The 12,326-nt window shown below is 40.9% G+C and overlaps 2 protein-coding genes across 6 annotated transcripts in view; both read right to left on the minus strand.

The window, feature by feature from the left end:
- LOC100521486 (putative inactive 1-aminocyclopropane-1-carboxylate synthase-like protein 2) overlaps nucleotides 1–12,326 on the minus strand; it is a 175,174-nt gene that overhangs the window by 151,054 nt on the left and 11,794 nt on the right. The window contains exon 7 of the mRNA XM_021083163.2: nucleotides 7,303–7,512. The gene's annotated coding sequence lies outside the window, so the exon portion shown is untranslated. The remainder of the gene's footprint in view (nucleotides 1–7,302; nucleotides 7,513–12,326) is intronic.
- Nucleotides 1–12,326, minus strand: part of ALKBH3 (alkB homolog 3, alpha-ketoglutarate dependent dioxygenase) — a 39,299-nt gene that overhangs the window by 15,179 nt on the left and 11,794 nt on the right. For all 5 annotated transcript variants that reach the window (XR_014837033.1, XM_003353890.5, XM_021083167.2 and 2 more), the window contains one exon: nucleotides 7,303–7,512. Coding sequence is in view for 4 of the 5 variants with exons in the window: in XM_003353890.5 (XP_003353938.2) it covers nucleotides 7,303–7,512 (210 nt within the window). In the remaining variant the exon portion in view is untranslated. The remainder of the gene's footprint in view (nucleotides 1–7,302; nucleotides 7,513–12,326) is intronic.

Raw genomic sequence — 12,326 nt, forward strand, 5'->3', positions numbered from 1 at the left:
TTCCACTCAAGACTGTAGCGCCAGAAATAAAAGCTCTCAAATCAATCAATCAATCAATTTTAAAAAAGGAGTTTCCACTGTGGCACAGTGGGTTAAGAATCTGACTTCAGTGGCTTGGGTCACTGAGGAGGTGCAAGTTTGATCCCTGGCCCAGCACAATGGGTTAGAGGATACAGCACTGCTGCTGCTGCAGCATAGATTGCAGCTACGGCTTGGATTCAATCCCTGACCTGGGAACTTCCATCTGCTCTGGGTGCTGCCGTGAAAGAAGAAAAACAAAGAAAAAGAAAACAAATAAAAGCTCTCTCTCCTCGAAGATCATACAAGAACAAATTCCATGAAGCCTGACATCCAACTGACCCCAGTCACCAGCAAAAAGTGCAGGGTTTTCTGATCCATTACATCAGAACACTCTTCCAAACTGTTCCTGGACATAACCTGATCAGGCATAATTCCCCACACCCACCCCTGCCGCCTTCCACTGTATCCACTGGAATTCCCACTCAGTGATGAGCAAATACCCCTAGATCTTCAACCTCATGTGCTCTGAAGGTTCCCCCTACTTCTTGACCTAGTCAAAACCTAGCTCTCTCCAGAAGATTCCAGATTCTGTGAAATCCTCCCCTGTGGAAAACGATCATGTCTCTAAGATCTATATTCCTCAGCAACACTTTCAGACCATATTCCCATGCCTCTCTTCAAGATCCTTGCTCCTTTGAGCTGACATCATTGAACCTGTCCACCTCTCTTCTCTATCTTGGTCCCAGGAATATACAAGATCTAACAACCTCCTAATTGGTCCCTGGCTTCCATTCTTGCTCCTGTCTAGTCTGAGTTCCACAAAGAAGGAATTGATCTCGTAAAATTTTAATCAGATCATGTCGCTCTTCTGCTTAACACACTTCAGTGGCCTCTAGATGAACTAAAAGTCTGCTCCTTCCTGAGGCTCATAAGTCTCTGCATGATCCGGCCCCTGCCCACTCTTTCGATCTCATCACCTGCCACTCACTCTCCTGCTTGCTCCCTCTGCTCCAGCGTGGGGCCCCCTCCTCCTTCCTCAAACTCACTAAGCTCTTTTCTGCCTCAGTTAAGCAGTCATCCACCAGGAAAATGTGACTTTTGAAAAATGAGAAAATTACCAGAAGGCTTAGGAGTAGTTTTTTCGAATATGGCAAAGCAGAGGGGAAAAAACTCTACCATTGAAAGGGGTTTAAAAAAAAAAAAATCCAAGTTTGCAGGCAGATCTCATACCTGATCAGGGTACACACAAACTTGACAGATCACTTGGGAAAAGGCTGCTCTCTCAAGATTGAAATTACTCCTGGTGGCAATACAAAACTGGGAAGCCTTTTGCAAAAATGAACTATTTCCACTGACAGTCAGGACATGGATAGATTCTAGCCTGAGACAAGGCCCCAAGGAAGCAAATGCTGATTCCAACTCCCAAAAGATCTCATCTGCAGAGAAACCAGGTCCTCCCAGACTACTTATCTTTATCCACTTAAACATGCACAATCATTTACTCACTCACTCACTCACACTCTCCAAACCATCACAAGACCCTAGAGACAGGAGCTCAAAGACAGTCATCATTCCTAATCCCAGGCCACTTTACCTTCCCCGAGTCTCCCCTGCACTCTCTCAACGAATGCCATTTACAGGCCAAGGGAAACTTGAAGGTTAGCTTCACTGCTATTCATTTTCGTTTTCAATTTCCACATTAGAGAAGTCACCCTAGCATCCACCATTTATAATAGCTTAAAAATTCACTGATTACTGCAACAACTTTCATAGTGTTTTTCATGGGAAAACTTTTCTATTACTCCCATAATATTACCTTCTAATTATCACCCCCATTTACAAAAAAAAGGAGTAAGTATAAATAAGGCAGATAAGTGCTTTTTACAAACATCAATGACAGAAACAAGAACCAAAACCTGATTTCCTATATTTCATTAAGGTATATATTAAAAAGATGATGGGTATCCACAGTTTCTTTCAAGTAGTTCTTGTCAGTTTTCAGAAGAGATGCTGTAACAGAAGACGGACTAGTAAGAAGCATGGCTGCCTGGAGGAGCCGCACTGGGGGTTCTGGCTGAGGTCAAGGTTCAGCCACCATTCCATGAAATAGTATATCATCTAGTTTACCCAATTTTCAACTTTAAGTTAGTCAGTTTGTATTATTTTGGATTCCCATATCTTCATTTCTTCTAAGGTCCTGGGAAAATGTTGGTATCTATGATCGAACCGACCTTTTCCTACTTCACTCTTCTCAGCAGTATATAAAAACCAGTTAGCAAGGGAGGCGCTAGGACCTCTCAGAACCTCTACCATTACAAGTGCTTTCACAACCATCTCTGCTGGTGATATGAACAGAGTTCACATCCTTTAGAAGATGCCAGAGAGAGGAATGGTTAGAAAAATGCCCAGCTTGCCTCAACTCAATCACCTTGAGGTGGACAGAAGCCACTCGCATTTTCAGGATTCAGCTGATGAAGGACAGAGCTTATTCATGGGCAATTTTCTAGAAAAACAGGGCTTTTGGCATCTAAACCTCCAATGCATCACAAACTTCCTGCTATTATCTAATACCCCCCCACTCAGCCATCACTGTTTCCATGGTAACCGACAGAGAAATAGCAGCCTGCCAAATGGCTTTTGTAGTTCCTTTTCCAGCTTGTTTTTCAGTATAAAATTAAAGCTATCCTGGGAAAAGAATCAGACTAATCTTTATAATAGGGACACGATACAGTTTGAAAAGTACAACTGGGTTTGGGACAGGAGTGTAGAAAAGCTTTAATGAACTCAGCTTGGTAGAATAAAAAAGGTTCTTGGTTTCTAAAAAATGTCTACTGAGGTATATTTGGTAAGCTTTACTTTTGTCTTAAGACGGTATATCCTGACGTTGGCCAGAAGACAGATATGATGCTATTCACTCAGGTTTAACTGAATTAACAAAAGAAGGAATGGGATGAATGGAAGAGCAAGATCAGGCAGGTGTACTATGCCCCCAAGGACCAATATCTTTAAAGGAGCTGACGCTGAAGTCAAAATGAATGAGCAGGAGTTGACAGACCTGGACTAGAGGACAGTGAAGCAAGGATTGGCATCTTGGCGGAGTGAATGTTTAATCCCCGGGATGATGCATGCATGAAGCTCCTGAGCCAATAACATGAATCAGAGGGGCACTGATGCTTAGGAAACAAAGGTCTCCTCACCATCTCAGCACAGTGAGAAATTGTTAGGAATGCGATGTGTGGAACTGGGGCAGCTTCCAGAAGATCAGCAGCTACAGAGAACTACTTAAGGTGCCAGACTGCAAAACAAATAGCTTTTGCAGGGGTGGAGGAGTTTGAATGTTAAAAAAAAAAAAAAAAAAAAAAGGCTAATTCTCTTTGAAAGTGGCCCCAAACATGATTTTCTATCTCAAAACATCATACTTAAATGAAGCACAGGAAATCTCATGATTCTTCCTTCTATGTCAGCTTTAGATGAGAAATTTTGATTTAAGTCAAAACGGTATGACCTTCCCCTCTGATAGGTTAAAACTAACTGGAGTTTGAAGGAGATTCCCTTCCACAACTTCCAGCACACTCCAAATGTCTTGTTGACAGACACAAAAATTACAATCTATAGTGGCACAGCAAGATAAGTTACTAGGAGATACAGAAATTCAGGCTCCTACCAATCCCACACAGAAGACTAACCTAATTTATACTTTTTAACTTATGCTTTTGCCTTGAGTTGTATGAATCATGAGTCATGTTCTCACAGCTATCACCGTAGTTGAAAAAGTAGACAGATTTGCAAAAACCATTTCCTTTCAATCCTTCAGAAAAGGAGTCATTATCCTAAGATAAAGCTGATGTACTCTAAGGTACATTTCCAAGGCTGTCAACTCAAAGAAAGGCTTTTGTACTTGTAGTTTAGCTAGATTTGTGGAGCCTGAGATTTTTTAAACCTGTTAAAGAGACTTCAAGAAATCTTTCCAAAAGTTTCAACCTGGGTCTTGTTTACCCAGAATAGAGTTCATAGGTACTGGGGGAAAAATAATTTTAAACTATATTCAGTCATACATGATTATAATTCCAAATATATTAACCTTCAATTTTCCCATCTTAAACAAAAGCCAGAACTGAAAGAATATACAACTCCATCAAATTCAATCACAGCTAAGACTATGCCAGAAGCTGACACTTTACTAGAGTCAGTAACCTGCAGTACTGATACATTCATATTTCTTCTCAAATCTATTTCCTCAGCCAACTTTGTTTCAAGATCTCAAATTTTCTTATTTATCAGATCTGCATTTTCATCAAATCAGCTACCATAGTTATAGTGCAGATTCTCCTGCTACCGGCAGACAATTAAAGGGATTTAACCACACCTTTCATGGTCTGTGCTTTCTACTAAAAATAAGAGGCCGTGAGAAGACAAAGTTTCAGTTACATATCATCAGTCTCCCTCTAACATAGAGATTTTGTTCCAAATGGCTGGCTTCAGAAACAATACTACGTGGTACTTATATTTTCCATCCATGCATTAACCTGTAGCATAACTGAATTATATTACCAAGAAATAGCTCTTAATCACCATGAATATGTTTTTATTTAAGAAAGCGAAGACCTTCAGCCGGCTAGAAGTGAAAAGGAATGGGGGTGTTCTGGACACCAAAACACTGTTAATGCTTAATAGCTGGAAACTGCTTGTACAGTAAAACTAATTATCCAGAAAGCATGCTTTGGGAATTCCTATGCTTAAAATCAATAAATAGGCCAAAATGTTTTTTAAAAGGGATGGTAGTGGTGGTGAATGCGCGTGTGTAAAGGAGCAGTAATTGAATACTTAAATACTTGGCAACAAAGAAATAACTGCAAAGAACCAAAGACCAGGATTATACTAAAGGCTATACTGGATAGATTACAGTTTGCCCATCAGAAAGCTGGAAGGATGACGCTGGGAGGAAGGCGGAGCACAAGCACATGCTAGATCATGAGCTCCAGGAGGGGAAAGATGACTTCACCTTACTTGCTCACTCTATCGCCCCAGCTCCCAGGACCACCCTGGGCAAAAAGCTGGTGTTCGTATGTCTGGCTTGAGAAGAGGGTCTGAATTTTATTTACTTATTTATTTTTATGGCCGCACCCGCAGCATATGGAAGTTCCCAGGCTGGGGACTGAATCTGAGCTGTAGCTGCTACCTACCTCACAGCTGTGGCAACTCCAGATCCTTAACCCACTGTGCAGGGCCGGCGAGGGGATTGAATCTGCACCTCTGCAGCGACCCAAGCCGCTAGAGTTGGATTATTAATCCACCGCACCACAGTGGGAACTCTGAGGTCCACAACTTAAAATCAGACATGTGGTGTTTCTCTACTATTCATATAACAGGAGACTTATTAAGGGCAGGATGAATTCTTCACATGTGTGAACTTGGGATTTAACTGAGTGGAAATCTGCATATGAAGGCATAACCATACCTAAAAAGAATATGGCAAAGGTTGGAGAGCCTGCTTCTTAAGTGGTACCACAGTACACAAGAAGGCTGACAGCCAAAGAAACTGTGAAGGCTATTCAAAGTGCTCAGGGAGCGAGTTCACCCGGTATGTCGCTGGCAACTGACAATCCCCCACTAACAGATGAAAGTTTCTGGGTAGGGGGAAAGGAGTGGGACAGACTGGGAGGTTGGGATGAGTAGATGAAAACTACTGCATTTAGAATGTATAGGCAATGAGACCCTACTGTATAGCACAGGGAATATATCCAATCATTTGTGAGGGAACGTGATGGAAGATAATATGAGAATAATGTATATGTTTGTATGCCTGGGTCACTTTGCTGTACAGCAGAAATTGGCACAATATTGTAAATAAACTCTACTTCAATAAAAAATAATTTTAAATAAATAAATAGTTATATTGTCTTCAAAAAAAAAAGTTTCTGGGTAAACAAAAGAAAAGAAAACCCATGGGAAGTTCCTTTCATGGCTCAGTGGTTAATGAAGCCGAGTAGGAACCATGAGTTTGCGGCTTCAATCCCTGGCCTCGGTCAGTGGGTTAAGAATCGGGCATTGCTGTGAGCTGTGGTGTAGGTCGCAGACGCGGCTTGGATCCCTCGTTGCTGTGGCTCTGGCGTAGGCCGGTGGCTACAGCTCCGATTAGAACCCTAGCCCGGGAACTTCCATGTGCCATGGGGTGTGGCCCTAGAAAAAGCAAAAAGACAAAAAAAAAAAAAAAAAAGAAAAGAAAAAAAGAAAACCCAGTCAATGGAAAAATATACCAACGAAAGGGGCTCAATGGCATAAATGCAAAACAACACACTATGCTTCAAAATACCATGTCTGGAAACCCAAATACATGTCAGGAAAACAGCCCAAAGAAGTATATCTGATGAAGAACAGACACAAGCACTGGCTGCCTGATAATTATGTGGTCTGGATTAGGTCATACTCAAAACACAGCCTTGTGGGCCTTCCACACTGACTGGGTCTGGTTTGATGTTATAAGCGCAACGACTAGGAACCCCTGTTAGAAAAAGATACAAACTTTGGTAGAGGTCTGCTCTTTGCTTAGCGTTCCTATTGTCTTTCTACCTATTTTAATCCTAAAGTTCTATACTCTTCGACTTAAAAAACGAATAGCCCTCAGAACCCTCAAATGTCTTATAATATAGGTAAGAGCTGGGGTGGACAACTAACGTTATTATACAGTTTAGTAACTGCTTGTCTGAAATCTGGCATGAATTTCCTCTCTCTGAAAGAACTACAGATCCATCTGGATTTCTGGAGTAGGCTAAGAAAGCACTGAGGATGCACGTGACGCTCCTCACAGAACAGAGGTGACACTGCCGTGAAGAACACTGACTTAAAGACTCCTTTGGGGCATCTTCCTTGAGCCTCCTTCCTTTCCCTTCTTGCCCCCACTAGCTTGAACCCTGCCTTTAGAAGCCCTCCTTCCTGGAATTTACCATAATTCCAATTACTTGAGTCATCAGTAAAATCTGTCTGCTGCCTGCCTCCATGAGGACAGGGCCCGTGTCTGTCCTTCCAGCCGATGGAAATGAGCCCCCAGCACCCAGCATATGGGCAGGCAATTTCTGTCGCATAAGGAAATGAACCAATGGCCTCTTTGGAAGTCAAAGGTTAACCACGGGCTAAGGAACCAGTTGAAAACATTTCAGCAGCAAAACCCTTACTCCTGTCCTCTAAATCTGAAAATAGGAGCCTTTTAAGAGCTCAGTTTTTCTTCACAGAATATTAGGAGGCAGGAAGAACATAGAATAAAGAAGTAAAGAGACTACTCACTGGTGGGGGCTTCTTTCTCATCTCAAACATGCGAGTGGCACCAAAACTGAGTGAAGCAATGATGGGGCACCTCCCCAGCGAGGGCTCGTCATCACTATGCCAGTCCACGCTGTCCTTCTCATTTCGGTAAAGATTGCAGAGCAAGGAGTTGAAGGTGTGGCCAGTGTTCTGCTCGATTTGGTTCTTTAGTGTGAGCAACACAGGATGCCACTGCAATCAACAAGCCAAGAAAAGGGAGAGTCAGTTCACACAAGACACAAGGTGGCAGCCACATGGAAAAATAGAAAGTGCAAAATCAGTCACTTTATAAACAAGGGCATGGAAGGAGCAAACCACCTGAAATGAGTAGTTTAATTCCCTCTGACTATTTCTACTTTGAAGCAAGCTGATCTCTGCAATTTTATTAAGGTACTAAATTTGGTACAGTAATGTCCTGAGGACCAGGCCTATCTACCCAACTCACCCTTTCCATGTTAAATACATTACCCTCGCAGAGAAACAACTGCCAATACACTTGGGGCGGTCACCTGGGGAAGTCACTGGGGTGGCAAGTGGAGCAGCAAGCCTGGTTTGCCATCACAGCTGATGGGCCCTGAGAGTTAGCAGATGCAGACTGAGGTCTGAGGAGTGAAACAACTCTCTGGGTGGCCTTCTGGTCCATTCCTATTTTATCCTGAATGGCAGAACTGCTCTTTAAGATATTTAATATTTCCAGAGTGGCTAACTTCCTAAAAACAGAACCTGGAGGGAAAAACAACCTACAGAATGGAACACAACATGGCTGCGAATTATGGATTTAAACAGAGTGCACAGTCCTGCCTCCTGAGTACTGAGCTCACTTCTGTAGTTGGTATTCGGAACTCATCATCTTGCCACGTATACTCTGGGAAGCTATGACCCCTGACCCTAGGTCATACTCGGGAGCTACAATCAGCATAGCTCGTACTGGCTCTTGTTGGAAGTCTATTTCTTGCCTCTGAGAAACCTCAAGTGCTTTACAGAGCTTCCTGTAGGACAGTGGCTCTCACATGGCTATCAAAAATTGAGGACCCCAAAGAACTTCTGCTTACATACACTATAGCTATGATATTTGCCATTATTAAAAATAAAACTGAAAAAATTTAATTTTTGGTTAATTCATTAAAAAGTAACACCCCATTACATGTTAACCTAAGTATTATTTCATGAAAATTTACTGTTTTCCAATACAAAAAACTGGTGAGAACAGTGGCACTCTTTTGCAAATCTCTTTAATGTCTCGCTTAATAGAAGAGAGTTGACTTTAGTATCTGCTTCTGCATTCAATCTGTTACAACATGTTGTTTTTGTTGAACATTTGAAGAAAACTGGCTTCACACAGAGAGTAGAAAAAGGAAGAACCTTTTATAGCCTTTTCAGATTATTGTAGATATTCTTTGATATTACACCGAAACTCAACAGGTACTATCTTCTTAAAGGTTAGATACAATGTGGAATCTGAAACCGTATCAATAAACTTTTTCTTTTTCTTTTTTTTTAGGGCTGCACCTGCAGCATATGGAGGTTCCCAGGCCAGGGGTCCAATCGAAGCTGCAGCTGCCGACCTACACCACAGTCACAGCAACACCAGATCTAAGCCACGTCTGAGACCTACACCACAGCTCACGGCAACACCAGCTCCTTAACCCACCGAGCGAGGCCAGGGATCAAAGGCTCATGGTTCCTAGTCGGATTCGTTTCTGCTGCACCATGACGGGAACTCCCCTCGATAAACATTTCATATTAGCACATCTAAATCCACTGATCCAGCTTGCACTTTGAAGGGATCTTTTAATGTCGCGTGATTTTGTAACATCGAGCATTAGTCTTTTGGAAAATACTGGTTCACTGCATATGCCCTCACTGTTGACACATTTCATTATATAATATCAACAAAATCACCTCTATTAACATGGCCCCTCACCTCTTTGGAAAAAGCTAAGTGATGGGAAGAGCTCAGGCTCAGGAGGTGGGTATGAATTTTTCTAAAATTCCTTTATTAGAAGATTCCTTTATTTTTCTTAAATTCCTATTTCCTTGAAACCTCAACTTTTATCATAAGTAACAAATTCTATCCATCATTTTCATCCATTTATAAGAAAATGTCTGCCGAATACTTAGGTCTGAATGATTAGTTTGTTCTTACAAGTGGTTGTTCTCACAAGTAGAATGGTCCATGATAAAAGTAGCTAGCTCAGCTTACAGCTTAAACAATCACACAAGTGGTTTTCAACAACCATCATACTTGGTTTGTAGCAAGAGTGCGTTATGTATACTTCCCATTTCATCAAATGATTGAAAAAGATCAAGATTTAATAAAATCAAGGGGCATTCTTAAATGAAACATGTGTGTGTGTGTAATATATACACATATATTTTCTTTTACTGGAAGTGCAGGGGTAAAGAAAATAATGATTAATAGTAGTTTGGTGACAATGCTTGATTCATGCTAAGGCACCAGTAGTTTTATCCACCATTACTTTTGTATCACCAGCGCAAATTCAACACAGTGAAAAATGTCACCTAGCCTTAGTACTTCGTAAAAATAATTCTGACCTTGTGGATTCCCAAAAAAGGATTTCATGGACCTCCTCCAGGGATCCATAGATTCCACTTTTGTTTGTTTGTTTTTGCTTTTTAGGGCTGCTCTTGTGGCAGTTAGTTCCCAGGATAGGGGTCAAATCAGAGCTGCAGCTGCCAACCTATGTCACAGCCACAGCAACTCAGGATCCGAGCCACGTCTACAATCTACACCACAGCTCACAGCAATGCCGGATCCTTAACCCACTGAGCGAGGACAGAGACCTAACCCACATCCTCATGGATATTAGTTGGGTTCGTAACCTGCCCAGCCCCCACAGGAAATCCCACAGATTCTACTTTTAAGAACTGCTACTTTAGAGAACCCCCTCAAAGCCCATGGCCTACGTTTGGCAGTGAAGGAATGGATGTTCAGTAAAAGAAAGCGTATTATTACTATTAGGTATATCCCATGACTACTGTGAGGGAAAAAATCTGGGAGCATATGTGGGAATCACTCAGCTTTGCTGTAAGGTGGAAATCATATGAAAAGCTGATATTCTTTGTTATGGATATCATTATTACATTCTAAGCAGAGAATTTTATTTATTTAATTGAAGTAACACTGGTTTATAACAATAGAAGTTTCATGTGTATAACATTATATTTCTACCTCTATATACAACAAGCTCATCCTCAAAAATCTAATTTTCATCAATCATCATACAGTTGATCCCCTTCATCTATTTTGCCCTCCCTTCTGTCCCTTCCCCTACTACTCTGTCTTTTGCATCTACAAGTTTGGTTTGTTCATTTATTTTATTAGTTTTTTTTTTTTAAATATTCCACATGAGTTAAATATATGGTATTTGTCCTTTTCCCTTCTGACTTATTTCAGTTAGCAGAATATACTCAAGGTCCACCTATGGTCTCACAAAAGGTAAATTTCTTCTTTTTTATGGCTGAGTAGTATTCTAATGTGGTGTGTGTGGCAGGGGTGGTATCTGTCCATTCGCCCACTGATGGGCACTTAGGCTGTTTCCACATGTTGGTTACTGTAAATAACGCTGCAATGAACACAAGGGTGCACATATCTTTTCAAACATGGGTAGATAACCAGAAGGGGGATAGCTGGATATGGTAGTTCTTAATTTTTTGATGATGAATCTCTACACTGTTTTGCATAGTGGCTATACCAATTTAAATTCCCACCAACAGTGTATGAGGGCTCCCTTTTCTCCATATCCTCACCAGCATTTGTTATTTCTTGCCTTTTTGATAACGGCCATCCTAGCAGGTGTGAGGTGATATCTCACTGGGGTTTTGATTTGCATTTCCCTAATAATTAATGATGTTAAGCATCTTTTCATGACCCTGTGGTCCATGTGTATGTCTTCTTTTGGAAAAATGTCTATTCAGCAACTCGAAGCAGAGGATTTTAAAAAATAAAAAGCCATAACAAACAGAGCTTAAATAAATAAAACAAATGTTATTAAATTAACCTATGCCCAAGAGAATAAATTTCAAAGTGAAATTCCGTAATAATGTTAGCAAGATGTATTTTCCATTTATTTTACAGCTTTAAACTTATCTTCATTGGGATAAGGATCAGATGTTATTAGGATTATACACTTAGCAAGAATCACAAGGATGTAGAGGAGGATGATAGCTTTTCAAACTGTGACTGAGAAACTAATTAGCACTTCCCTGACTTGCTTAGGGACAGAGCACTGCGATAACACCAAGTTGGCATTATGTTTCTAAGTGGGTATATATTTTTTCTTGGTTATTTTTGGTGGTGAAGTAAGGAGGAAAGGAGTGAAAAGGGAATAATGATCTAGAGGATTAATTTAGACTCTCCAACCAATACTCTATATACAGATCCCTCTGAACCAAACGTCTACATTAAAATTCAGCGTCATCTCACCATGTAGTGAAGACATTCTATCCTTAAAAGACATTTGAGGAAAAGAGTATGAGAAAACATGAATCACAAAAATAAAAGAACCTATTCAGTGGATTTCAAACAGTGTTTTGTAGAGAGCTAGGTTCCACAGAGATGCCTCTGGGATCACAGCAGGAGAAAGGAGAGGTCAAGCTGGCGGGCCAACCAGGGAGTCGAGGCACATTTTCATTTTCACACACTGGGTTCATATAAGATTAATTTGAACAAAGACTAAAAGTTTAATTTCCTGTGACTGAATCTGCCCCTATACTAAGGGATACTAGGGTGAAGGTAATAAAAAATTTTAAATTAAATTAGTACCCCAACACACACACACACACACACACACACACGCACGCACGCACGCACGCACTAGCAAATTCCCCCTTAAAAAATCTGAGAAAAGGGCATCTCTTTTAATTTTGTTCCAGATGGTATAAAAACTCAATCTATTAGCAATAAATAATAAATACAAAGTTATGAGCCAGCCAAATTCAAATTAAGAATTCTAATTTGGGAGCTCAGCAGAAAACAAATCTGA

Source organism: Sus scrofa, chromosome 2 (assembly GCF_054392235.1).
Source record: "Sus scrofa isolate SSC_HxYL_T2T_F1_AM1 chromosome 2, Sscrofa_HxYL_maternal_Yorkshire_Landrace_v2.0, whole genome shotgun sequence".
Lineage (NCBI taxonomy): Eukaryota > Metazoa > Chordata > Mammalia > Artiodactyla > Suidae > Sus > Sus scrofa.